Source organism: Mytilus edulis, chromosome 2, assembly GCF_963676685.1.
Source record: "Mytilus edulis chromosome 2, xbMytEdul2.2, whole genome shotgun sequence".
Lineage (NCBI taxonomy): Eukaryota > Metazoa > Mollusca > Bivalvia > Mytilida > Mytilidae > Mytilus > Mytilus edulis.
Genome location: NC_092345.1, coordinates 51,754,032 through 51,781,512, shown reverse-complemented (window position 1 = coordinate 51,781,512; position 27,481 = coordinate 51,754,032). Strand labels below are relative to the sequence as shown.

At 31.1% G+C, this 27,481-nt stretch overlaps 1 protein-coding gene across 1 annotated transcript; it reads left to right on the top strand.

The window, feature by feature from the left end:
* Positions 1-11,265: 11,265 nt before the first annotated feature.
* LOC139510225 (coadhesin-like) lies at positions 11,266-27,470 on the top strand. Its single transcript, XM_071296698.1, has 5 exons — positions 11,266-11,531; positions 18,915-19,175; positions 22,459-22,638; positions 25,558-25,950; positions 26,990-27,470. The coding sequence occupies exons 1-5, from the start codon at positions 11,471-11,473 to the stop codon at positions 27,223-27,225; spliced, it is 1,131 nt and encodes a 376-aa protein (XP_071152799.1). The 5' UTR covers positions 11,266-11,470; the 3' UTR covers positions 27,226-27,470.
* The last annotated feature ends 11 nt before the right edge of the window (positions 27,471-27,481 follow it).

The following is a 27,481-nucleotide window of genomic DNA, read 5'->3' as shown; positions in this document are numbered from 1 at the left end:
TATTCTGTTAGTATTTTTTTAATATAAATGAATTTTGCATTTTATTGATAGCTTGTTAATAAAGTGTTGATTTTTCTATATTATTTATTATGTGGTAAGGTAGGTCTTTTTAAACCTCAAAAATGGAAAAATCTATTGTTTTATTATAGATATCATCTCATGATGCAGGGGTTCCCATTATTGTGTAAAAATATTGAGGCTAATACATAGTTTTGTTCCCAATCACCTATGAAAGAGTTTGCTTACTTGGGGGCAATTGAGGCCTAAATTAAAATATTGTTTGTTTGCCCTTTTCCGACCCAATGTTCTGAAATAGGGTAGGTAGGTAGGTAAAATATTTTATTTTATAGATACAAAATCTGCATAATGTTATTTTTGTCTGTTTTGCTTTGGCTAATAAGTTTCTGGGACTATTAGTATAATATAGTCCCAGGAAGTTTTGAAAAAAAAATATCATGTAAAATGTGAAGTTAATTCATATGCACTACTATTTTGTTTTCAGATATTAAAATATAGAGCTGTGCCGCATATTTTCAACGTTTATATGCCTGGAACTTTGAAGAGTTTTAACTAATATTCTGTACTACGTACCTTGTACTCTTACCTCTACTTAAAGGTTTTCTGTCAGAGATAACTTTGTCCTGGTAGAATATGTCCGGGCAGACATACGTTACTAGTAGGAAAAGTTCCTAGAGTGTTTACATTTTTGTGTGTGCCTATGTTTCCAATAAAAATGCTAACGCTTGAAGACTTGAAACTCAATTGTCACGTATTTTACAAAGCATTTATAAATGATCTGTATGGAAAACTTGGGCGATTTTACTGCCAAATATTCTCCATTTTACAGGCTTTTGTCACCTTTGGTTCATGCCAGATATAAATAATATAGCAATGGTGGCCAAAAGCATCGTTAACATAATCATCCTGATCTACTGATCACAGAAGGCCATCCCTACATAGAATACAACGTTCGTTTACAAAATAGTTTGTACACACGTTGATAATTTTGTATTAAACGAACTTTTTTGTAAATGAATTCTGCTCTTCAAGTATAAAAATACAGAGTAAGGTACGTCATATCATGATTTCAAAGCATTCAACATCAATTTCAAACAAATGCCAGCTTCCTTAACAGGTAAAGATAAAACCCGAGGATTCCCGTAAAAAAGTTTTGAGCAGGAAATACAAATATAAGATTTTTGGTAGGAACGAAAAAATGAAATAAAATAAAATTCTGCTAGTAAATACAAATAAAAGATTTTCAGGCAGAACGAATTTATAGGGTCGGTCGGTAAAGGGCAAACAAACAATATTTTAATTTAAGCCTGACCCTTTGGTTGTTGGTTCATGATTTAACAAGAATCGCAAGCATCAACTCCAGATATCCAATAGAGAGTAAACTTGAAATTAATAAACTGAGACTACTTTATGGTAATTAATGGCCAAAACAGTTGTTTTTATATTGTTATTCATATACAAATGCAACTGACACAATTCTCAGATACAAGTGTTAAAAAGAAATTTCTTAAAGGAATTATCCTCAGTCTGTATAGGGGAGATAACCTTATATGAGAACAGATTATGCCAGTTATTACTTCATCTCATTACATTCAGCAAACAGAATAACACCTGTATAAAACTGAAGTCTATGAAAGAGGGGGGCAGGACCATTTGTCATTGACTTTTGTTTTAAAAACAGAATTGTACAATACATTATGTGCCAGGATAACATTTTAGATGTTAGATGTCAGGATCGGGTGTTTTTAACCTTGGGAATAAAGTATAATTCCTTTAGTTGGGACAAAACAATTAAAAAAAAACAAAACAGGATTGTATTGGTATGTACATATAAAAATGTTGGAGCTTTTCAACTCAAATCTATGATAAATGCTTGAAAAAATTAAAAACACTATACTTATCTCCCCTGTTTCCCAAAAAGATCATTATTTGGCATTGAAAACTAAGAGTCAACATATACTATAGGGTCTTAAACAATGATACTTAACATGTTTAACAAATACCAGAGGAGAAATTTTAAGAATATATTATGTAAGCAGATTGCAAAAAAAAAAAAAAATCAATAATGCTTAATTATGATCCAAAATAATAATTCAGGTGATACATACATACAAATATAGTGCAATAGAGTATATGTTCATACAGGAACAGGTATTTTAGCTTTATTATGACAAAGTTTTCAGAGGATCAAATATATGTTACCAGAAGAATAGTAAAGGTTTTCATTTTGTTTTATACCTCTTTTTAAATGAAATGATGCTTTATCATGTTTATAGTGATAACTGTATTACTTGAATTGTTTAAACAAATAGATGTATAAAATTCTAGAAGTATCTGTATGATATTCACAACCCACACATCATCTAAAATTTCTGTTTTAATCAGTATAAATAGTAGGAACTGTGAACCAAATTAATTTCTGTTTGAAGTGCTGTTCTGTACTGTTATATTGTGTATCCTATATATTCATATGTGGCATATATTATCTTTGAACAGCCTACATGCATCACATATATTATAATTGTTGGATTACAAACTGTGAACTGTGGAATAATTGTTATTCATTAGACACACTTGGATTATAAACTTTTAATTCTCATTGGAAAGTGATTGGTACCAGTAAACTTACAGAAAACTGAATTGTGGATTGTCTTAAAGAACATTCTTTGTAAGTAACTTCATTTTACGAAAAAAAAAGAGAGAGAATATATCAAAGGTGACGCCAAAATTCATAAGTTAAATGTAAGACAATATTATGGCAAAAAAGAATAATGATGAAATGACCAACAAAAATAACAAAAAAATGGAAAAAAAATGTAGGTTAAGCATTATCAGTCCTAAAGAAATCCCGGATTAAACTCTGGTGCTCCAAAAAGGTAATCAGTTCCTGCTTCTCTAGTTTCTACAAGCCCAACACAGAGCAGAAAACAGCCAAATGCCACCAATGGGTGTTGGAGGTTAAAGTATTCTTCATTTTAATCAATTATCCATCATTGAGATGATTCGGTATTTAATAATAAAATCCACATTTTAATGTTTCTAACTTGAAGGACGAGAATATTTTTTAAGAACTTTTTAAAGATAAATCAACGATGGATTTAAAAAAAAATTAGTAAATGGGCATTTGAAATATAGATTAAATTCAGCTTTGCCTTTTCAATTTCAGTCAACAAGGAAATGATTTGAAGGTTGCTTTACAGGTTATTTTAATGTTTGTAAAGAGTTTGCAAAAGGCTGCATCATGGAAGTAAATGGTTCATGTTGTCTGACCACTATGCACACAGATATATCATAATACAGGTAAGATGCTTTAAGAAATTCATGAAATATCAAGTAATTATTTAAAATTTCAGTGTTAATTGCTTTCTCTTCTAAAATAAAGTAAACTTTTTATCTGCCTTCATTCTGTTAGGTGATGAATTAATGCAGTGCTTATATCAATCATGTCAATATTACAAATTCAACTGGTTTTTATCAATATTACAAAATCATATCACTTTTTTTTTCAATATTACAAAATAAACTGGCTTTTAGAAGTATTACAAATTCGTATGACTTTTATCAATATTACAAATTCATATGACTTTTATCAGTATTACAAATTCGTATGACTTTTATCAGTATTACAAATTCATATGACTTTTATCAGTATTACAAATTCATATGACTTTTATCAGTATTACAAATTTGTATGACTTTTATCAATATTACAAATTCATATGACTTTTATCAGTATTACAAATTCGTATGACTTTTATCAATATTACAAATTCATATGACTTTTATCAATATTACAAATTCGTATGACTTTTATCAATATTACAAATTCATATGACTTTTATCAGTATTACAAATTCATATGATTTTTATCAATATTACAAATTCATTATACTTTTATCAGTATTACAAATTCGTATGATTTTTATCAATATTACAAATTCATATGACTTTTATCAGTATTACAAATTCGTATGACTTTTATCAATATTACAAATTCGTATGATTTTTATCAACATTACAAATTCGTATGACTTTTATCAATATTACAAATTCGTATGACTTTTATCAATATTACAAATTCGTATGACTTTTATCAATATTACAAAATCACATATGTTTTTTATGCCCCACCTACGATAGTAGAGGGGCATTATGTTTACTGGTCTGTGGCTCCGTTCGTTCGTTCGTTCGTCCGTCCGTCTGTGCATCCGTTCAGGTTAAACTTTTTGGTCAAGGTAGTTTTTGATGAAGCTGAAGTCCAATCAACTTGCAACTTAGTACACTTGTTGCTTATGATATGATCTTTCCAATTTTAAAGCCAAATAGACTTTTGACCCCAATTTCACGGTCCACTGAACATAGAAAATGAAAGTTGGAGTTTCAGGTTAAAGTTTTTGGTCAAGGTAGTTTTTGATGAAGCTGAAGTCCAATCAACTTGAAACTTAATACACTTGTTGCTTATGATATGATCTTTATAATTTTAAAGCCAAATTAGTCTTTTGACCCCAATTTCAAGGTCCACTGAACATAGAAAATGAAAGTGGGAATTTCAGGTTAAAGTTTTTGGTCAAGGTATTTTTTGATAAAATTGAAGTCCAATCAACTTGAAACTTAGTACATATGTTCCCTATAGTATAATCTTTCTTATTTTAATGCCAAATTAGATTATTACCCAATTTCACGGTCCATGGAACATGGAAAAGGATAGTGCGAGTGGGGCATCCATGTACTTTGGACACATTCTTGGTTTTTTTTATCAATAATTCAAATTCAACTGGTTATTTAAAATATATAAAGTCCCCTATTTTGCTCTCCTATAAAAGGGCTATAATGGGCTGCTCCCATCACTTAACCAATATATATGTGACATTTTTGTTGTTAAAATGAATGCATGCATTGTCTATTATGAAAAAGATAACTTTGTTCAGATCAGATGAAAAATATATCAGCACTACCTGGAAGCAGAATAATTTTCAATTAATTAATTCTCAAGACAAGTTTGCTATATTTTCTGTGTTTTGGCTACTTTTAAGTTGGCAGAGCCATATACACTTGTCCCTCATTCAGTCATTCTGCTATGACCAGCTGTTAGCCTTTTTTTCTTAACATTTTTCACTTTTGTGTTTGGGGCCGTTGATTTGTTCAAACACATCTAGTTTCGCTTTTCATTTTCTGCTTTCCACAGTAGATTCAGGTACTGTAATTGGTATCTGTACGTGTGGTACCATGTTTGGGCTATTACATTGAATATTTTTGTAAACATTGGGGTTCCAATGAATGATATTTTAGTGGTTTTAAGAAGTTGTTGTTTACTAAAAGATAACTAGATAATAACTCTTGATTACATTTTCATTTGATAACAACCATTACAAATACTCATAAAAGATAGCAATTTTATATGTTGTATGCCAGAGAGAGTTAAATATAATATGGTACTGAGTCACTATGACAATATGTCCCAAAAGGTTAATCATCAGCCCCTCATGGTACGAATAATCCCAAAGTTTATCAAAATCTATGAAAAGGAAATTGATCACTATTAATGTTTGATTTAGTAAGAATGAGTTCAGATGAAAAAACTTCTTTTCTTTATTTTAGAGCAAAAAATTGAATTTGGGCTGTTTATTAAGGTGGTACCTAACACTACAGGGAGATAACTCTGTAAAATCAGCTAGACGTTTTAATTACGTTGTGTTGTTAAGGTAACACGATACCGAATGACGTTACGCCACGAGTTATCGTTCCTGACGTTATCAAATAACGTTCACACATACAAGCCAATGCTGCAGGTTCTGCAATCACAAAGTGAGTACATAATAAAGAAAAAATATTTTTGATAATCATAACTATGTGACATTTTTAACGGTTACTTTTTCTAGATGCAGAGTGCCGAGAGTTTTGATGCAATACGTAACGGTTAACTTTTCGACATAGATTGTTTTATCGTTTTCCGGCAATTCTTCTGCTCATTGTTAACCTTTAAAAATGTATTACTTTACTTTTACTTTTAATTCATATTCTGTTTCTTTAATATTTTAGCATCTGCACGATTTATCTATATATGTGCTTATGCAAAATAGATTGAGTTTTATCACTTTATTTTACTCTTTAGTTAGTTTATTTTTGCAATAAAAACTTTTGCATGATGCACGCCGTATCCCAGTAAAATTTTGTTTTGAAAATAGAAATCTTGTCTATAGAAACTTAGGATCATGTGTAAAACAACGGGGAATTGTACAACTATTAATTGGTGTTAAAATGGTCGTCAAAAACACTGCTCGGGCAAAATGGAAAAAGGAAATTTATCTGGATGAGAATACGGATAGAATAAGGCAAAAAAGCACAATACAAGCAGACTTTGAAACTCATACAGAAAATAGTTTGTTAGTATGGAATGTAGAAAAGTGGTTTAACTTGGTTATTTTGCCGAATAACATTTCCTGTGTTCCAAGTGTAAATATTCTCATTGGTCTGTACAGAGTAAATCTGATATAGTTTCGGAAACATTTAAAAAATAAAGTGCTAGCTTCGTAATAACATAGACCAAGTCTACACAGGACAGACAGCAACATCGGAATGAGGCCTGAGAAAGTTACCGTAGGCTGAGAAATACATGGGAACTTGATTCGGCAAAAATTTAAAAAAAATAAAATCAGGTCCCGTTAGAGTCTGATTAAAGCCAGTCCCAAGTATCCACTTGCATCAATAAATATTTTTGTGTGATTTGAGTTGGAAATGATGTACATGTACAAGTTCGGAGACAAAATGACTGATAGATAATTAACATAGTTGCCTTTTTAGGTCATGGGTGGCATATTGCTCACATGATATACCCTCATTTTGCAGTGTCAGTCCAAATTTTCTCAACCATCTTCCCGGATCGCCTCTATTACAAAACCTATCTATTATTGTATTAATGTTAAATTGTTCTCGTCCTGAACATGCATGACATATTTGCCACTGGACGTTTAAGCAACCAACAATCAATCCTACAATTTACACCCGTCACTTGAAACTTCAGTTGTTAAAATTTAAATCATTGCCTCTATTTTTTTCAAAGAAATCGACAAAGTTTACGAATATTTACGCAAAAAGAAATATCTACGTTTCCGCTTGCTAATTATGGAAGTGGGGTAACATGAAACTTTATTTGTAAAAGTACAAGTACAAATAAAACCAAAAAAAATATGGAACATGTCATTTGTACAAAGAATGATAAATAGAGACATGGGATTTGCAATTTATGAGATAGCAACATCTGGACATTTAACGACATCAAAACCAAAGACATCAAGCAAATTTTGACTAATGGTAATTGGACGAGCATCTTTTTATTTCTAATTTGTAGTTTTAGTAAATGTTGGCCCCCTAAATTGGAAAGTATAATTATCACAGTAAAATTTCAGTCTCCTAGTACATATGTGTTTAAGTCCTAAAACTTTTGTTCTTCTGGAGAAAATTTACTCGGAATTATTATAGAACGCTTTTTTTCTCCGCGTCCGTTCTACCGTCAATCCCGCACTTGGTGTATATAGGGTTTACAGTCTTTTTGCTTCAGGTTTAAATTATGTACCTGGTGTTACTACTCATATTAAAAGTGCGCATATCGTCTGGATTTTCTTTATTTTTTGTTCATGCCAGGTTGCTGGATTAGGCGTTTTAATAAAATATAAAAGGCACGCAGACTCCGGCTTACATCTCCTAAATGTGGAATTTCAAGCTGAAACTTTTATATTTCGCATTTGCAGTTTGTTTTACTTATAAAGAATGCATATATGATCTCAAGATTTGTTCGTTAATAATTTTCCACAAATGACACTGTGAAATTTTGCATACAGTTTGCAAGGTTTGTCCGACTTGTTGAGCAGCCAACTCACATATTTACACCACGCTAAACCAATGTGTGTAGCAAGTCAAGAATATGACGGCTGTTTATCTATCATTCTTTTAATGTATTTGAGCTTATGATTTCGTCATTTGATAAGGGACTTTTAAGTTTTGAATTTTTTCTTTGAGTTTTGTTATTTTATTTTTTAGAATGTGCATTTTATCAGGATCATTATTTTCCCTCATAATATTCATAACTAACAGAATGTTAAACCTTTTTTGACTGGTGCATCAAATGTGTCTTTTATTAACAACTGTTTTCAAAATTGTATTGTATCGTCCCGAACATGCATGAACTATTTGCCACTGAACGTTAAAGAACCATAAAGAACCGATCAATTATAAAACTATAAAAACCGATCAATTATAAAACTGTTAACTGAATAAAATTTTTAAAGTACTCTATTTCTGCATGGATGAAGCAACGACACCATCTTTGTCTTAAATGATGGAGTTAAAAACTCAGTAATTCAAATGAATCCCTCGTGAAATTTTTCATGTTATTTTCACGTGAACTTTACAAAAATATGAAGGTATTTTTTATGATTTTAATTAAATGTTTTAATAATCTTATTTTGAAAATTTACGTGAATTCAACGTGTACCTGATTTATGCATGATTCACGTGGAACCAATTAACCAGTTCAAGCAAGTTTCAAGTATATACTCGTTGTGAAAATCAGACGAGATTAATGTTAATTCATGTGAGTGAAATTTCCAGGTGCAGAACGAAATAAATTATATCAGCAGAATTGTGTATTTCATTACAAGGAAATTTACGAAACCCGACAGCGGAAATAAAAATAAAATAAACACCATTCAGATCCCGACACATATTTTGTTTTCAATATCTCTGAGTAGTAATACCGTAACGTTACATTCTGTATTCAATAACGTCACACGTTTTCGGTCCAATTCTAATGGTATCAATCAACTTTGAAGCCATTTATCTCAAAAACAAGGATGGTGACATATGAGTTTCTATACGTGTATGGATTCAGTATGCAATTCTGGATATTATGTTAGTTTTTTGTTTTTCTCCGTATATAAGAACATAGCCATCCATTGGAAAATCTAAAAAGTTAAGCCGAAAAAAAGGCATTTCCCCTATATACCTAGGTAAATTTGTCGCCAAAATTGACGTTTTCCTATGAAAATACCAAGAAAACATAAATGGTGACGCCCATTTTTTATCACATATTCCGATGTAACTCGATTCAAAGAACACGTGTGCCAAAAAGTTTGGAAATCGGGAGATATGCCATTCGGTATCGTGTTACCTTAAGGGAATATTAAGCTTCTCAATGATCAAAATAAGTGTTTGTCAAACTGCTATATAACCAGTGTAATTTTTCTGATAAAACGGTTGGTTCAAATTTTTTGAAATTTTTACATTTTTGTAAAAGGGTCAAAGTAAATACTTTGTCCAAATCTTAAGAAAATTAAACGAGCCAAATTAATTTTAGTTAAAGTGTTGGGTACCACCATAACTGACATTGACAGAGAATATATCATCTGAATACTGTAAACCAACTTATAATTTTCGTGGATACTTTCTTGTCCTCTACCAACACTCCCTATATTTGGATTTGGCAGTTTTCTTATTTACTTAATGTACATAGTTTAATAAGGGAAGATCCTAGTTTTGCAAATTTGGGAAGATTAATACCCTCATTATTTTCCTACTGGCAAGAGTCAGGGAAAATTAGTTGGTTTACATGTAAAATATCAGCAGTTTGTTTTAAAAATATTGAGAGATGTTTTGATGGGTGTTTGAAAATGTTTGTAAAATTATACCATAAATTGTAATTTCTATTTATAGCAAAGAAGTAAGTCTGATACGTCAGAAGGACACACAAGTTGTTTTTAAAATCGGTTAGAAAACAACTAGATTGTGTAATTTTTAATTATTCAATAGAACAATTGGGTAATTGTCTCAAAATCACTGATTTGTGCTTCCCAACTTTCATTTTTTTTCTTTTGAATGATTTTGATAGATATTTTTGTCAATGATTCAAGGTTATTGTACTCACTTTTGGTCAACTATATTTGATTTTACGTGTCAATTTTATTTATATTAACATGTAACTTTTTTTAATATACATTATAAGATTTAAAAAAAATGAAAATGAAGTACATGTACCACAATTTGTATTGTTCAAACATATTATGGCTTTTTCTAGTAAGGTATTTTGATGAAATGAAATGGTATAACTATTTTACAAATGTCTGATAAGACCTAATACTGGTGAAGTTTGGTCATATATGATGGTATAAATGGGCTTGATGAACTGTTGCCTTTATTTTTATTATGCGGTGGAGGTGGATCCATATTCAAGATAAGAACATGATATGTGATATACATATAGACCCTATTTATTTACTAGACCTACAAACTCAGCCAGATTAATAATGTGTAAGTTCCCAAAGAAACTGTCTACAAGTAGACATGTCAACCTACCAGGTCACATTTTTCTGACTCCAATCCAATCCATTTTTGCTTTTATACCTAAAAAGTGTGTGTTTATAACGGAGAAGCAGCTAATACATATTTTAACGTCTTTTTCTTGACTCAACTTTGGTTCAGACCCATGCCCTTCCCCCGTCTACCACAGGTTAACCAAACAGTCATAGAAAAATGAAATTTGTATCAATTTTGTAAACCATTGTTACCATTTGTTTTTGTTCTACCTTAATGAACTTTAAAACAATTAAAGGACATGAGACATTGATCATGGTTTTAAAAGGTTAAAAAGACGGATTTTATCTATTCCTTTTAATTTCTTCAGAGTGTAAAAACAATTGTTTTAATGTATACTTAATTTTATACCACATGGTTCTAAGGTCCATAGATCTCTGTCATATAAATATAGGGGAACTAGGGGAAAATATTTTATTTATTCACCACAAAAATGTCATCCTATCTACTGCATGTACCGGTACTGTGAGAGTGTAAAAAAAAATATTGGTTCCTTTCTTTTTTAATTACTCATCTTATTTATAGGATGATATGAACTTTTTCACCACTAAATGTCCATCATTCCTAACCTTAAACATAAAAAAATTATGTCTCTTTTGAAACCACGAGGCATTATTCAGACCAAATTTCACAAAAAACATTTTTGAGTTATGGCAACAGTTACTATAAATAGAACCAAGTAAATGGAACAAATGTTGGTGAAAGGATTTTGTTGTTGGGGTCATCATTTTATTTTGTGAAACACATTATTAAGTAATCGGTATTCTAAGCTTGAAAAATCGTGAAATGATTTATAAATATTAAGAAAACCATATGTAACCATTTTTGTTTGTTTCTTATTTATATAACCTTAATGAACTTTTCAAAAAAAAAAAGGAACATGAGACATTAACCGTGTTTTTAAAGGTTAAAAAGACGGATTTTATCTATTCCTTTCAATTGTGAAAACTATTGTTTTAATGCATACTTCATTTTACACCACATGGTTCTAAGGTTCATAGATCTCTGTCATATATATAAATATAGGGGAACTAGGGAAAATAGGAGATTTGTGTTTATCATTTAGTTTGATGTCCACAATATCCAAATGGGTGTTTTAAAGGTGACATGTGTCCTTTTTTGTCTGATGGGAACATCTGTAGCAGAAAGTAAGTAAAACTAATAAAATGCATCAAATCGATCATTTTTACAAAGTACAAATTTTCTTAAATTGATTTTTTTTTGGAAAGGGAGGAAGGGAAAAAAGCCTTAAATGATTAAAATGAACTATGAGGTTATATATAGTTTAAATCCCAAATAATATACATTTTAACTTTTAAAACATAGAGCATTTTACAATATATACTTAATTTAAGACAAAATTGTTTAATGTCCTATCTACTGTGTAAAAAAACTAAATATATGTCCCATTTTTGTTGTTGTTGGTCATCTTATTCATACGGTGACATGAACCTTTCTTTTTTGACCATTTAGTGTCCATCCTTCTTGACGTGATTGATAGTTTAGATTATTTTTACCGATAACCACTAGGAATTTCAGCTGACAGCAACTATAAACATCTAAACATTTCTCTTCTGAAAACAAAAGGCATTTTTAAGACCAAACTTCACAAATATTATTGTCCCACACGCGATGCAGGGGACATTGAAATACTGGGCGTCTGTCTGTCTGTCTGTCTGTGTGTATTTTTGTCTGGTCTTGTTAGCCCTCTAATGGGTACAGTTCTTGCCAGATTTTTTTTTTATAAACTTATACTATAGGTTGATATCAGCAATATCTGGTATAAGTTCTAAAATGGTGTACTGTTGACTTTAAAAAAAAAAAAAAGAGTTATGCCCCTTAGAAACATTAAATTTTTTTTTTTTTAATTTTATTGCCTGATTTTTATAAATCTTATACTGTAGGTTAATATCAGCAAAATCCCAGACAAGTTCTAAATGGTTGATGATCAACTTTATTTAAAAGACTTCTGTATTGGAAATATTAAATTAATGGAAAATGGCCTTGTTAGTACTTTCATGGGTACAATTTTTGTTAAATTTTTATAAAATTTACTATAGGTCAATATCAGCAATATATATCTGGGACAAGTTTTATAGTGGTGGATGATTGACTTTTTTAAAAAGAGGTATGCCCCTTGGAAATATAAAATATGTGAAAGTAGGGGACATTGGAACTCTGGGTCTCTTTAAATAAAAACTCTTGCTTTAAAATTGATCGTAAGTTATACTGAAATGTGTATGATTTACAACTATTTATACTCTTAAGAATTTTTGTAAAAAGAACTGCTGTTGTTTTATTTTTTTTTATTTTTTATGATCTTTTATTATTGGTCTGATGCTAACAGACTTAACTAACTAAAACTGGTGATAAGAAATTTTTACAAACCTTCAATCAAACCAACTGGAATTTAAACTAGAAGTTATCTTTTTATTGGAGTTAATGCCCTCTAACTTTTTCCTTCGTGATGATTTTTTTATATAACTATTTCACATAGGACATATGAAGGATATTTCAATAAATAATGTTGGAAAAAAGCTATCATTAATGGAATAAAAGCATTAAGATATATCATTAACTATATATTAAAGATATCTAATATAAAATAAAAAGATAGATAAACAAGACATTACAAATATTTAATAAGATATCTTATATAATTATATTTATAAGATATCTTGAAAATTATATGAGATATCTTATAAACTATATGAGATATCTTGAAAATTATTTGAGATATCTTATAAACTATATAAGATATCTTATAAACTCTATATTAGATATATGATAAATTTTTTAATATATCTTATATGTATAATACATTAAAGGTATATAATTATACCCCCGCTTTGAAAAAGGGGGTATACTGTTTTTATATCCCTGCTTTGAAAAAGGGGGTATACTGTTTTTATATCCCTGCTTTGATAAAGGGGTATACTGTTTTTTCCTCTGTCTGTCCATCCATTCATCTGTCCGTATATAAGTTAGCTATCCTTTGTGATGCGTTTTCAGATTCATCACTCAATAACTTCCTGTTTAACGAAACTTGTATCATTTTACACATGATAGCCAAGTTGGAAATTTTCGTCACATTTTTCTTCTTAATTTAATTTCGGATGTAACACAACTTCTGATTGGCTGACGTCGTTTTGTTTATCAGATCATAGACATAATTTAGTCATTTGACCGTGACGTCATCAACGTTTTTCAGGGTTTAAAATGGAATTTAGAGAATTAAATTAAAAGAAATAACTAATATTTTATCTGTCTATTCGAAATAACATAAAAAATGTGGTGCACACTTTAAAGTAACCCGCTATGTGGGTTATTCAATGTGCACCACATTTTTTATGTTATTTTTTCATAGACAGAAAAAATATTACAGTCATTCTTTAAATAAAAAGTTGGCCTTTAGATACTTGTCTAAAATAAACTTGTTTGATAATTAAATTTCTGTTTGAATAGAACACCAAAGTCTACCGTCATAAAATTTTACTCAGCACCCTGAATAAACAATTTTGCTTGAAACACAAAATCCTATATTTTTAACAGTTGAATTCTATAAATATAGATTATAACATGGCATTTTTCATATCAGACCCCTTATCAACCTGAGTGCTGACAGGCTTAAGGGAAGATTTTGACCATGGGCTGATAAGGGGTCTGATATGAAAAATGACATGTTATGTTCTTTTTATCATATACTTCAACAGTAGACAAACAGACAAAAACTATTTTTAAAACTTTGAAAAAATGCTTTTATTGTAATTTCTGTATTGAATTTTTTAATAATATATTTTCCTGATTTCTAAAAAAAATTTTGTATCCAACTTCGTTAATTTTTACACAAAGAAACGTACCTGAGTGAGGTGTATTTTCTGGAATTTACCAAATGATTTTCCAAATGACATCAAAATGTCATCCGATAACGTTACTGCAAAGCATGCGATAATAACGGGAAGCAGTTGATATGAAACAGAAGCAGTTGATATAAACCGGAAGAAGTTGATAACAAAAGTCATATCACACAGCTCAGGCAATTCTTCAAATTTAATGAATAATGTATATGTACAAATAAGTTTTATCATGGGGTGCAATTATACCATTATTTTCTATAAGTTTATGATAAAGTCTTGAGTAAAATTGAGAATGGAAATGGGGAATGTGCCAAAGAGACAACAACCCGACCATAGGAAAAAACAACAGCAGAAGGTCACCAACAGGTCTTCAATGTAGCGAAAAATTCCCACACCCGGAGGCGTCCTTCAACTGGCCCCTAAACAAATATATACTAGTTCAGTGATGAGTACCATATTCATACTCCAAATTTTTATGACGGCAAGGCTAGGCCAGATCAGTTATTATAATTGTTATGGTGAATTCATTCATGTGTTACAGGTACTTAACCCTTTTTAAATTTTTTTTTACCATATTTTTTATTAGACAAAATGAATGTCTTTTAATTACATGAGTCAAACTAGATGATTATTTTAAAATTTATTTAAAGATTGATAGAACTCATATATATTTTTTAAACTGTTATAACATTTTGATCCTCTATGTTTTGTATATTGTCTGTAAAGTTCATTACTTAGTTACAACTTAACAGAAGGTATATGATATGTGTTTGTTTTTTTAAATATAAATGATTGTTAATTTTAAATACATAGTACACTAAATATATTGTAATTAGAAGGCATGAAAGAATTAGACCTATTAATATATATACGGTCAAGGGATATGAATTATTCTAGTATAAAGAATTTTTACCGACGTCATTTGTAATTCAACTCTTCAAGCCCTGTTTATTAACACAAAGATTTGGACATATTATTTACACTTAAACTAAATTACATAAAAAGTTATTGTCTTTTAATCAGATAATTGAATATAAGATCTTTCTGTAACTTACAATTAAATAAAACACATAGTTAAAATTTCAACATTATAAATGTAGAGACAAATTTATGTCAGAAAACATTTAGAGCAATGAATAAAAGTTAATTGTTTTTTGTCACAAACATATTTACAGTAAAAAGAAAAGACTCTGACAAGGCGACTCAACTTTTGATAATATTAGCCCCGTAGGGACCATCCACACAGTTGCTAGAAGACAGTGCTATGTCCCTATTTAGGTTCTTACAAGTGAATTCCCAATCAGAACCAAAAATCTTGTTTAAAAACTTTACAGAAACATACATATATCAGCTGGTTAGCTTGGTTTCAATAGGTTCAGTGTTTCTCATATCTTTGACTGGTTTTTTTTTACACTAGTAAGTACTTTTAAAATTGGGACATATGACTGGTTTTTTTTTACACTAGTAAGTACTTTTAAAATTGGGACATAGCTGGACTAGTATTGTGACTTAAGTTCTGATTGGGAATTCAAATGGCACAAAATTAGTTTGATATGATATGATTGTTAATGAGACAATCATTCCCTAAGATTAAAGAACAAGGATTATTTGAATTACTACAGGTTCAACATACAGTTTATAACATTGAGCAAAAACCATGATGTATATTAAGCTGTAAAAGGCCTTCAATGCAAGATTGAAAACTTAACAGCTTAAGGGGGCAGACCTTTGTTCAGGGAGATAACTCTTTAAATCAGTTAAGCGTTTGTAAAAGTCAAGTTCATCAATGTAATTTAAGCATTTACCTGAAACAGATTGAAAATAATCTATGTAACCTAGAAGCTTAGAATATGTTTTTGAAAATAGTTGACACAAACGTACTGATGATTTATAGAGTTGTTTCCCTTAACCAAGGTCTTCTGCCTTAAGGGCAACGAAAAATAGCTATGGCAGATAGTAACAATCAAAGTCCATTTGATTACAGACTGCACTTTTTTTTCTATGTTTGTTTTTTGGTTTTTTTTGGGAAAAAGGGGGGGGGGGGGGGAGCAAACTATAGAAGATACAAGATTGATAAAAAAAATGTGATGAATTATATTCTATTTTAGTTTTTATACAAAATTGTTTTTTACAAATACAAATTTTACAAATACAAATTTTTTATTGGCACAAACTCAATTACAATAATTGGCAACGGCCCATACAACTAGTATACAAATAGTAATGATGCAGCAATTAAACAATACTATATAGCATATCATTGGGCACATTTCCAACAATGAAATGTGCAGCTATAAATATCAATATATATAGGTTAATTTGTAAGAATTGACAACTGACATAAGTATATTGTATGTTATAGCTTCAAATTGTTCATATTACTCATTTATAAGGACATTTTTCCTTAATTCAAATGATTGATTAATAAAAGATAATATTAATTTTAGTGTTTTTCTACACTTGTTATTAAGTAATAGTTTGATATATTCATCCTCAGTTTTGGATTGTTTGTCATAATTTTTAAAAATAGGACAATTTTGATATAAGAACATTTCTTTGTGATTCATATTTTGTGCAGTGCAAGATAAAATGTTTTTCGTCTTCTATATTTCTATTATGACATAATTTGCACAACCTCTTTTCTCTGTTAACTTGCATATATCTACCTCTTTCAATTTCAAGATTGTGTGCACTTAGCCTTAGTTTTGCCAAAGGTGCCCTATCTTTCAACATATTCAATTGGTCAACATTGTGTGCACGTTTATTTGAAAAACAAAAATGTCGAAAAAATGATAGTTTTGATGATTCTGTAATATATGAATTCTGTTCTTGTAAAATTTGGTCATGAATTCGTTGTTTTATTTTAGCAAGCATATAGGTGTAATACATAAGTAATTTTATTTCTTTGTTGTAACTTCGGTGCTGATGTTACTTAGGTCTAGATGGAAAGTCTTGGCTGTATTTAGGGGCCTTGAACAGAGGTTAAGTTGGTTCTAATTTTTCAAATATCATCTTCTCAAGAACCATGGTAACAAAACTCTCTGTTGTCTCTTTGGCACATTCCCCATTTCCATTCTCAATTTTATATCTCCAGATATGTTCCGTCCCTTAATGGACCTGAGGGGCATTTCTAGGCTGTTTGAAAGAGGGGGTGTAGAATATAATCTTTTGCCAAGATGAGTGAGGAGAAATGTTTTTGGACCTTTTTTTGGCTATAAAACATAAAATAATTGTGAAATGTATTAATAAAACGGTTACTGACTTGGTGCATGTGCATTTATAGTTTAAGTGTCAGGGTTTCATATTTTTTATCCCAAATTCTCTCCATTAAAATCTATGGTATATTAAAACAAATTCCAGGGTATTAGGCATTACTTTACATATCAATAGTCCTAGGCCAGGATTTTATAACCAGGGGGCGTAATTCCTGTTGCTCTACTGGAACTACTGGATTTCAACAATTAAGCATCAAATTATGAAGTACATGTATTAAAATAGACTCCATGATACAAATTGGTGAAAAAATTCCACCTTCGGATCATTCAAATTATGTATCGATTAACATGTGAATATCAAATCTTTTGAAGAAGTTGTAAATTCAATTGAAAGGTTATATCATATATGAAATGGGCATGAACAATAAAAATAAATTTTTAATGAAATCTTTTCCTGAACATTTGATATAAATTATACCTGTTTTGTTAAACTATACCTTTTCACTGTTTTGGTTTTTTGGAAAATGTTGCTTGTGATGTATTTAGACCTCTTTACAAAGACATTCATTGTGCATGCACACAAATGAAAAATGCAGGTTTTACCCAACGCAATCATAGGTCTGAACATGGTTTTCAAGTTAGTAGATATAAAAAGATGCCATATGAGTGCCAATGAAACAACTCTTTATAAAATACATTGTATTTATTACTCCGTTCTAGATAGTCAAACCTGACCTCTTCCAATGCAAGGTGAAAAAAACCATTACCCTATTTCAGACAATTTAGCTAAAAATGCAACACCGTTTGTGGGGACATATCCCGTATCATTCAATAGCAAGTATCCTCCGGGTAGATGTAGAATGGCCATTAAGGAGGTGGTACAAAAAAACACCATTTCATGTATAAATTTACTTACAGTTTTTGGTTGTTTAAATAAGGTGTCAAAGTCTCCCATTGGATGAGGGAATCAGTATAAAAAGAAATCAGAGTATGTGTTTAATTATAATGAATATGATAAATTGCCGTATTCAATACAATATTAGCAGAGTTATATGATAGTTTTCTTTTCTTTTTTTTTGAAAAAGGGGGGGGGGGGGGGCGTATGCCCATTATGCCCTTACATGGACCCGCCCTTGACCTCTGATTGATTGTGAAGAAAGTTTTCCATGATGAAATTGACATTATACAAAATATAGCTATGTTACTATATTTAGGAAATAAAGACAACTAGTGGCAGTATAAAAAAAAGGTAAATAATTCAAGCTTCAAAGAGACTTTAGTTATTTGCATTTTTTAAAGGATTTATGTTGAATAAATTAGCATGTTTTGGCCTGATATTTTCAGAAGTTTTACCCCTCTCATTACTGTACTTAATTTATGAAAATTGTATTACCCCATGGTGAAATATCAATAATCAGTGGCCAATTATAAAGCATTTGATTTTTTGAACTTCTTGCAGATTACTACTTTGTTACTGGAAAAGAGGGAACTGTAGCTACATTGGATTGTATGCAAGAATATGTTGGATACATCAATCCATACATTGTGGTGGATGAAGTCCGATATACATTTGAGGATTGTCAACATTATGACATATATGGTGTGAAGAACTTATGTGATAATGAGACTACTATTTCCTTTATAATTACTAATGAAAATGTTGGAAGTTCTTGTGGGACTGGCGGAGATGCTGGATTATACATACGCTACCACTGTGTCCGTAAGTTAAAAAAATATTTATCATATACATCAATTATCATTAATACATGTATAAAAAAGGAGATGTGATATGATTGCCAATGAGACAACTGTCCACAAGAGATCAAAATGACACAGACATTAACAACTATAGGTCACCGTACGGCCTTCAACAATGAGCAAAGCCCATACCGCATAGACAGCTATAAAAGGCCCCATTAAGACAATGTAAAACAATTCAAACGAGAAAACTAACAGCCTTATTTATATAAAAAAATGAACGAAAAACAGATATGAATCACATAAACAAACCACAAGCACTGAATTGCAGGCTCCTGACTTGGGACAGGCACATACATAAATAATGTGGCGGGGTTAAACATGTTAGCGGCATCCGAACCCTCCCCCTAACCTGGGACAGTGGTATAACAGTACAACATAAGAACGAACTATAAAAATCAGTTGAAAAAGGCTTAACTCATCAGATGGACAAAAATACAAGTGGATGTGGCGGGGTACTTATACATCCCCACACAAAAAGACACAATGAACAGATCTGAGAGTACTCGCAGTTATCTGACAGCTAGTTCAAAGCCACTAGCAACTAATAAAAAAATCATGCATCTAAGACTAAACTTTAAGTTGATTTTGGAAGTGTTTCTCAGTTCAGTTGTACAATTTTTTTTTTTATGATAAAGGATAAGATTTCCATCCATCAGCCAAGTAAATCCAATTATAAATCGTTTTAGCTCATCTGGTCTAGAAGGATGATATGAGCTATTGCCCTTACTTTGTATTTGTCCCCTGTTGTCCTTTAACTTTATAAAAGTCTTCTCTGCTGAAACTACTTCTGCTGATTTTGGAAGTGTTTCTCAGTTCAGTTGTACAATTATTTTTTTGTCGAGCCTGCAACTTTTGTTGCAGAAAGCCCGACATAGGGATAGTGATCCGGCGGTGGTGGCTACGGCGGCTACGGCGGCGGCGTTAGCTAACTTTTTAAAAGCTTTATATTTTAGAGGGTGGAAGACCTGGATGCTTCATACTTTGTATATAGATGCCTCATGTTACGAAGTTTCCGTCAGTCACATGTCAAATGTCCTTGACCTCATTTTCATGGTTCAGTGACCACTTGAAAAAAAAGTTCAGATTTTTTGTAATGTTGAATTCTCTCTTATCATAAGTAATAGGATAATTATATTTGGTAAATGCGTACCTTGCAAGGTCCTCATGCCCGTCAGACAGTTTTTACTTGACCTCGACCTCATTTCATGGATCAGTGAACAAGGTTAAGTTTTGGTGGTCAAGTCCATATCTCAGATACTATAAGCAATAGGTCTAGTATATTCGGTGTATGGAAGGACTGTAAGGTGTACATGTCCAACTGGCAGGTGTCATCTGACCTTGACCTCATTTTCATGGTTCAGTGGTTATAGTTAAGTTTTTGAGTTTTGGTCTTTTTATCTAATACTATATGCCATAGGTCAACTATATTTGGTGTATGGAAATATTTTATGATCTATATGTCAGTCCCGCAGGTTTTATTTGACCTCGACCTCATTTTCACGGTTCATTGCTCAGTGTTAAGTTTTTGTGTTTTGGTCTATTTTTCTTAAACTATAAGTAATAGGTCAACTATATTTGTTGTATGGAAGCATTGTTAGCTGTACATGTCTGCCTGGCATGGTTCATCTGACCTTGACCTCATTTTCATGGTTCATTGGTCTTTGTTTAGTTATCTTGGTTAATGCTAAGTTTATGTGACAGTTTTTAATAAAGTTTTATACTTAGGACTATCAACATAATATCAATAATTAGTAAAGAAGGCGAGACATTTCAGCGTGTGCACTCTTGTTTAATGATAAACGATAAGATTTCCATTCATCAGCCAAGTAAATCCAATTATGAATATTTTTAGCTCATCTAAAGAGCTATTGCCCTTACTTGGTATTTGTCCCCTGTTGTCCTTTAACTTTAAAAAAGTCTTCTCTGCTGAAACTATTTGGAAAATTTGAATTAAACTTGACCATGGTCATCATTGGTATATCTTGTTTAAATGATTTAAAAAAAAAAATAGTTCAACATGGCTTAAAATAGAATGTAGACCCATCTTTTCTTATGGACTTAAGTCATCACAGTTATTCAAATGACTATATAGTAATAATGCTCCAATCAATACATCATTATTGTTATATACATATACACATTCATGGATCTACAATCTGTCAATACCTGTATCTTGGTATTGCAGAAGGTCTTGTTTTTCTCTGACTGTTTATGACATCTTTACACTGAATCCATTGGATGTTGGATGTGTACTGATAGTTTAGTCTTAGTTGCATGATTTTTTTTTATCAGTTGTTAGTGGCTTTGAACTAGCTGTCAGTAACTGCGATTACTTTCAGATCTGTACTTAAGTGTCTTTTTGTTTTTGGGAAATACCAGTACACGGCCATGTCCATTCTGTGTTTTTGTAAAATGTATTTCTATTTGAAGCCATCTGCTGAGTTAAGCCTTTTTCAACTGATTTTTATAGTTTGATCATTCTTATGTTGTACTGTTACACCACTGTCCAAGGTTAGGGGAAGGGTTGGGATCCCGCTAACATGTTTAACCTCGCCACATTTTATATGTATGTGCCTGTCCCATGTCAGGAGCCTGTTGTTCAGTTGTTTCATTTGTTGATGTGATACATATTTGTTTTTCCTTCATTTTTTTTGGTACATAAATTAGTCTGTTAGTTTTCTCATTTCAATTGTTTTACAATTGTCATCTTGGGGTCTTTTATAGCTGACTATGCAGTATGGGCTTTGTTCATTGTTGAAGGCTGTACAGTGGCCTATAGTTATTAATTTCTGTGTCATTTGTGGAAAGTTGTCTCATTGGTAATCATACCACATTTTTTCAATATTCTTGTAGGTTCGATATTAATGGATAATTTGAATATCAACCAAATAATGTTCATATGCAGTAAAACATGAAACTGTGGTTGCTGTTGTGACAAACGATGTTTGAAACCCTAAATTTTGATCATATTTTGTTCCCATATTCATGAAATACCTTCACACAAATTTTTATGAAAAAATCACTAGTAAAACTGAATAGACTGTTCAGTATTGATACAATTTGTTGTACGTATGAAATCTTAGGAATATCAGTTTTGATTTTATAGTGTATGAATATAGGTGACTGTGATGAAATGAAGTATGAAAATTTTATTGATTTGTTATTTTTGTTGATGAAATTATAGCTTGATTCTTTGCTTACTCATGTTCTCAATTTTTATTTGTTTATTATACTTTGTACAGGAGATGGAGGCTGGTCATCTTGGAGCTCTTACAGTAGCTGTACTAGAGGTTGCAGTGGAGGATACCAGACTAGAACACGGACTTGTACTAACCCTCCACCAAACTACTACAGCAAGAATCAAGCTTGTATGAATGATAGGGATTATCAAACCAGAAGATGTAACACTGGAGCATGTTCATGTAATTGAATTTTACAACTTTAAAAAAAAACATTTGAAGAAATAAATTTTAAAGTATACACTAGTGTAACCTGTCTTATTCCGACACACTGGGGAGACCAGAAAAAATGTTGGATTAAGCAGGGTGTCGGTATACTGAGTTTTTTCTGCAAGAATAGGCACATATAGTTTGGAACCATGAAAATGTGTCGTTTAAAGTAGGATGTTAGAATACTCAGGTCTAGGAATAGGCAGGTCACACTGTACATTTTTAACATTAATAAAATTATGGCTTCCAAAACAGTCATTTATTCCAGACATTTATAAATTTACTGGACATTGTCTGCCTGGGAAAATTATGAAACGGGCGTAACTTTTTAGTTTTTCAAGGCTTACTAAGAGACTGTCATTTTAACATAAATCACAATCTTTTTGACCCAACCTTTTGCCTTAAACAGCAACACATTTCCAGTCATTGAAGTGTCATGATAATTAAGTACTATCAAAACAACTTCTACTTAAATATCTTCTTATTTTAATCAAGGCTAATTAGTTGTCGTACAGCTGATATTAACCTGTTCGGACAACAGTTTTAAATATTTTGTACTGGACATTGATCGGTCTATTTAAAGTTCATTCCAGCTGTTTGCATTTAATTAATTTAGTCAGATTAGATTAAAATTATCAGAAATACCTTTATAAATATGATTTGATGAAAAGTTGAAAATGAAAAATTGTCAAAACCACGTTGTTTAAACTATTACATGTGTGCGCATGTGTGCAGGTGGGAAATTTAGATTCATTTGTATGAGTTATTTCCATTTAATAGAACAGACATATAAATTTTTGTTGACATTGAAGAGCTAACCGATAGGTCAAATTTGGAGCAAAAACTTCACCAATAATATTTAACACCTTTGAGCTTTTCTCATCATTCAGCATTAATCATCCGTGGTTATCTGAGACTGTCCGTCATTGTTTTCCTCTAACTTTTAAATAAAAAATCTTTAATATCTTGCTAACTAGAATAACATTTCATTTGTTAATTGGTAAGTTTTCTCTTCCTTTAAGAATTGTTATTTTACCAATGGATTAACAGCTCCATATTTCATTTCATCCATAATTTTAATAGTACGTGCTTCATTTGCAGAATAATGAGTCTTATCAAATTGGCATGCATTTAATATATTTGATTTACTTAAAGCACTTCAACCTCTTAAATGATGCATATGTTGATACTAATTATTTTATTATAGCTGTAACATGTTGCAATTTGAAATTGACATATTTGACCTAGATACGACAACCGTTCATTGTGGCTGTTCAAATCTCCTTCCTCTGAAAAATCACATTGCCAGTAGTTTACTTGTTTACAAACAAAAAAGGGAGGTTCATGGAAGAGCCTACACAAACGCTCCACACTTATTTACCTTAATTGTCCTTTAAATCAGTATTGAAATAATTGATGCAAGCTGTAATTTATATATACAGTCGATTCCACTTAATTGCATACCGCTTAATAGCATAATTCGGTTAATTGCATACTTTTCTCCTGCACAGAACCATTTCCCATTCATCTAATGTTAAATTGTACGGTTATATGCATAGCCCCTCAAGTGGCATTTCGGTTAATTGCATAGAAAATAATCGCCAGCTAGATATGCTTATTTAAAACTGACGAGATTTTTGACCGGAAACAGCAATTTGGTAAGTATATTTTTCTTGAATGCATCATATTTTTTTTTATATTATTTCACATTTACTTCTGTGTTATTTAAATAAAGTTTTAAAACAGTTTCTTTCGTGTTTATATGATTATAAAAAAGGCCTCGATGTGTACACAGGTAAAGTTTCCCTTATTCTATTTTAAGCCTCGAGGTCATAAAGATGTCAATCAGCTGATTGTTGTAAAAACACAACCATTCTATGATCTTCTATCTCAAAAGGTGTTAATTATTGATTGAATAGCAAACATTGTTCATAGATTACATTTTGGGTGTATTTTTAAAACAATAACGCCTGCTAATTATCGATCATTATCCAATTTGCAATCTCGTAATTTGGCATGGGGTGATCTACATTTATGTTAAATATTACAGGGCATTTATATATGGTTGAAGAATTTCATACATCAATCTTTCATTTTTAATATTTTTTGAAAAGAACATTAACTTAAAATTATTATATTTTCTCACTTTCAACACTCGTGTCCAGCAAATAACCCGTGCAGGGCCCCATTACCTGTTTTAAAAAACTGCTTTGCATACTGTATACGAAACTAACGAGGTTATTGTAACAGTGTTACATCACTGTGCAATCAGTAAATACTGCACATTAAAGGCAGTTCATTACACATTTATTGTATCAAATGATTATAAACTGAGTAGCATTGTTCAACAGTTTGTTTTAATCAAAGCGTAAAAATATAATTTGTACATCCGGGTTAGAGAAACAAATCTATTTTTAGAACAATTTTATTTTCGTATCTCAGGTAAAGGAAAAGTCGGTACATAAATAAACTAAAACTAAATGTGTTTATAAACTTTATTGAAAGAATAAACAATGAAATAAATAGCACAACACTAGACAAATAACTTTTATTAGAATAAATAATCATTCAATATGTTTTAAGTGGATTATGGACGTTCATCTTTCTTCAGGATTTCCTCTATCGATGTTATTTGACTCCGTATTTTGGCATTTCGGATATAAGCATACTCCGCTTTATTGCATAATTTCGTCTGACAAATAGGCTATGCAAATAACCGGAATGTACTGTATACTTTATTGTAGTTTTAACATGGGTAGGCAGTTTATTTGTGTTATTTTGGCCCTGATGATTGCTAATGCAAAAATAATCACGAATATAATGCCTACCCATGTTAAAACTACAATAAAGTATAGCTTGCATCAATTATTTCTTAATTCAATTGTATTACAGACTCTGGTGGTACTTGCAGAAATAACTATTTTCAGCCAACTTGTTATAATTTTAACACCAAAGGGAAGATTGCTATCACATCGGCAACCTGGAAGGAGGGATGTAGCTGGGACTATATAGATATATCCTATAATGTTGCTGGGACTATTGGAAGCAGCTGTAATAATCATTATGACTGCTCTGTATTTGTTAACGACGATTTACAATCCTGCTACACCAGCTATTACTACACTGCATATTACATGCAAGGATATCAAACAAGAGACTGCTGGTTTAGTATAATTGGTATTGAAATTGGGTGTGGAGATTACTACACTGCTTACAGACAGGCGTCATATAAAGCATGGTACAGACAAATTTGTGGTGTATTGAGCTATGGATACACATGTACAAGTATGTATCTAGTCTTATGTTAGAGAGTAATATACTTATAAGTTTGCCATTAATATAAGCTCAGAGAAGCTCAATAGAATATGATAGAGTACCCTTTATGAATTTAGGAGTCAAATTTAATTAAGAATTCAATTGTATGCATTTAACATTTATCCAGTTTCCATCTAATAAGATATTGTGTACCATTTTAAAACCTATGCACAACAGCATGAATAGCTGATGAGTTTCAATTTCTTATAGATTAGACTAACTTTTCAGCCTTATTGTGTAAAATAAGTTTAAGCTTAGGTCAGATTAGGATGAAGCACTTAATAAATGATAAAACAATGATATATATTGAATCATGATTGCTCAGTTGTATAAGCATTTGCAAGTATTATTTCCATGAATATTATTAAGCCCCACTCCCTCCTCATTGGTTCATTGATTTGTGCATACTCAGTAGCTGACATGTTTTTGTTTGTGTTCAGTTTAGTTTAAAGGGATGATAAGTAAATGATATTTGGTTATAATGCAGCTGAATTAGCATTGACATTTCTGGTTTCCACAGGGGTAATTTAGCCCTGCTCCATCAGTCATAGTTCATGGCTTTGAATGTTTTTTTGCATTTTACTTGTTAAAATATTGCCATTTTAATCTCAACTTTTGCTTCAAATTGTCAAATTTCATAAAGGTGAGGCATATTTCTGTGTCAGCAGTGTAAAAATTATCTAATATTCATTACACTTAGGAATTTTTAAATAGTTACAACCACAAAAATCTTTTTGCATTCATATAATGGTATCATGTCAACATTGTCAGTGTAGTCTGTAGTGTCTGCATCATCCGCCAAAGACACACATGGTTTCAGGACTTGACTCAAGTTTAAGTGAATGGGTCTCTATGAAATTTAATCAGAAAGTTCAATGCCTGTTTAGGGATGATACTTATGTAAAGGATACATGTATTCTAAATACTTTTACAAAAAATCTGCTTGTATTTGTCTTCAAAAGCTTCCCTGTCCAGCAAATAAACAACATTTGATATTTTTAATTTTTAGTTCCTCAGTGGACGTTATGGAGTGAGTGGGATGGATGTACTGTATCCTGTGGTAGAGGGACCCAGACTAGAACCAGATCCTGTGAAAATGAAGATACAACAAGTGATGGTCATACTAATGTTTGTGGACAAAGTGGTTCTGAAGTACAGACATCAGAAACCAGAGAATGTTTACTGGCAGGCGCTGTACCCTATTGTGCTTGTATGCATCTGAATAAATTGTCAAGAAATTCATAGTTATATAAGATTACTTCATTTAGTAGCACAACCTATTTGTCACTCAAATCATTGAAGTGTTAACAAATTTTTGTGCCACTGTGGTCAAATATTTTTTTTATATTTCTTGTAAAAGCTGCTTTCAAAACTATCAGGTGTACAACCATAATTTCTCAGGTGAAACTGGTTTACTGTATAAGTCTTAGATTGATTAACCCCATATAAATAATTTATTAAAATGCCTGACATTTTTAAAGAAACCAAAATAGAAACATGT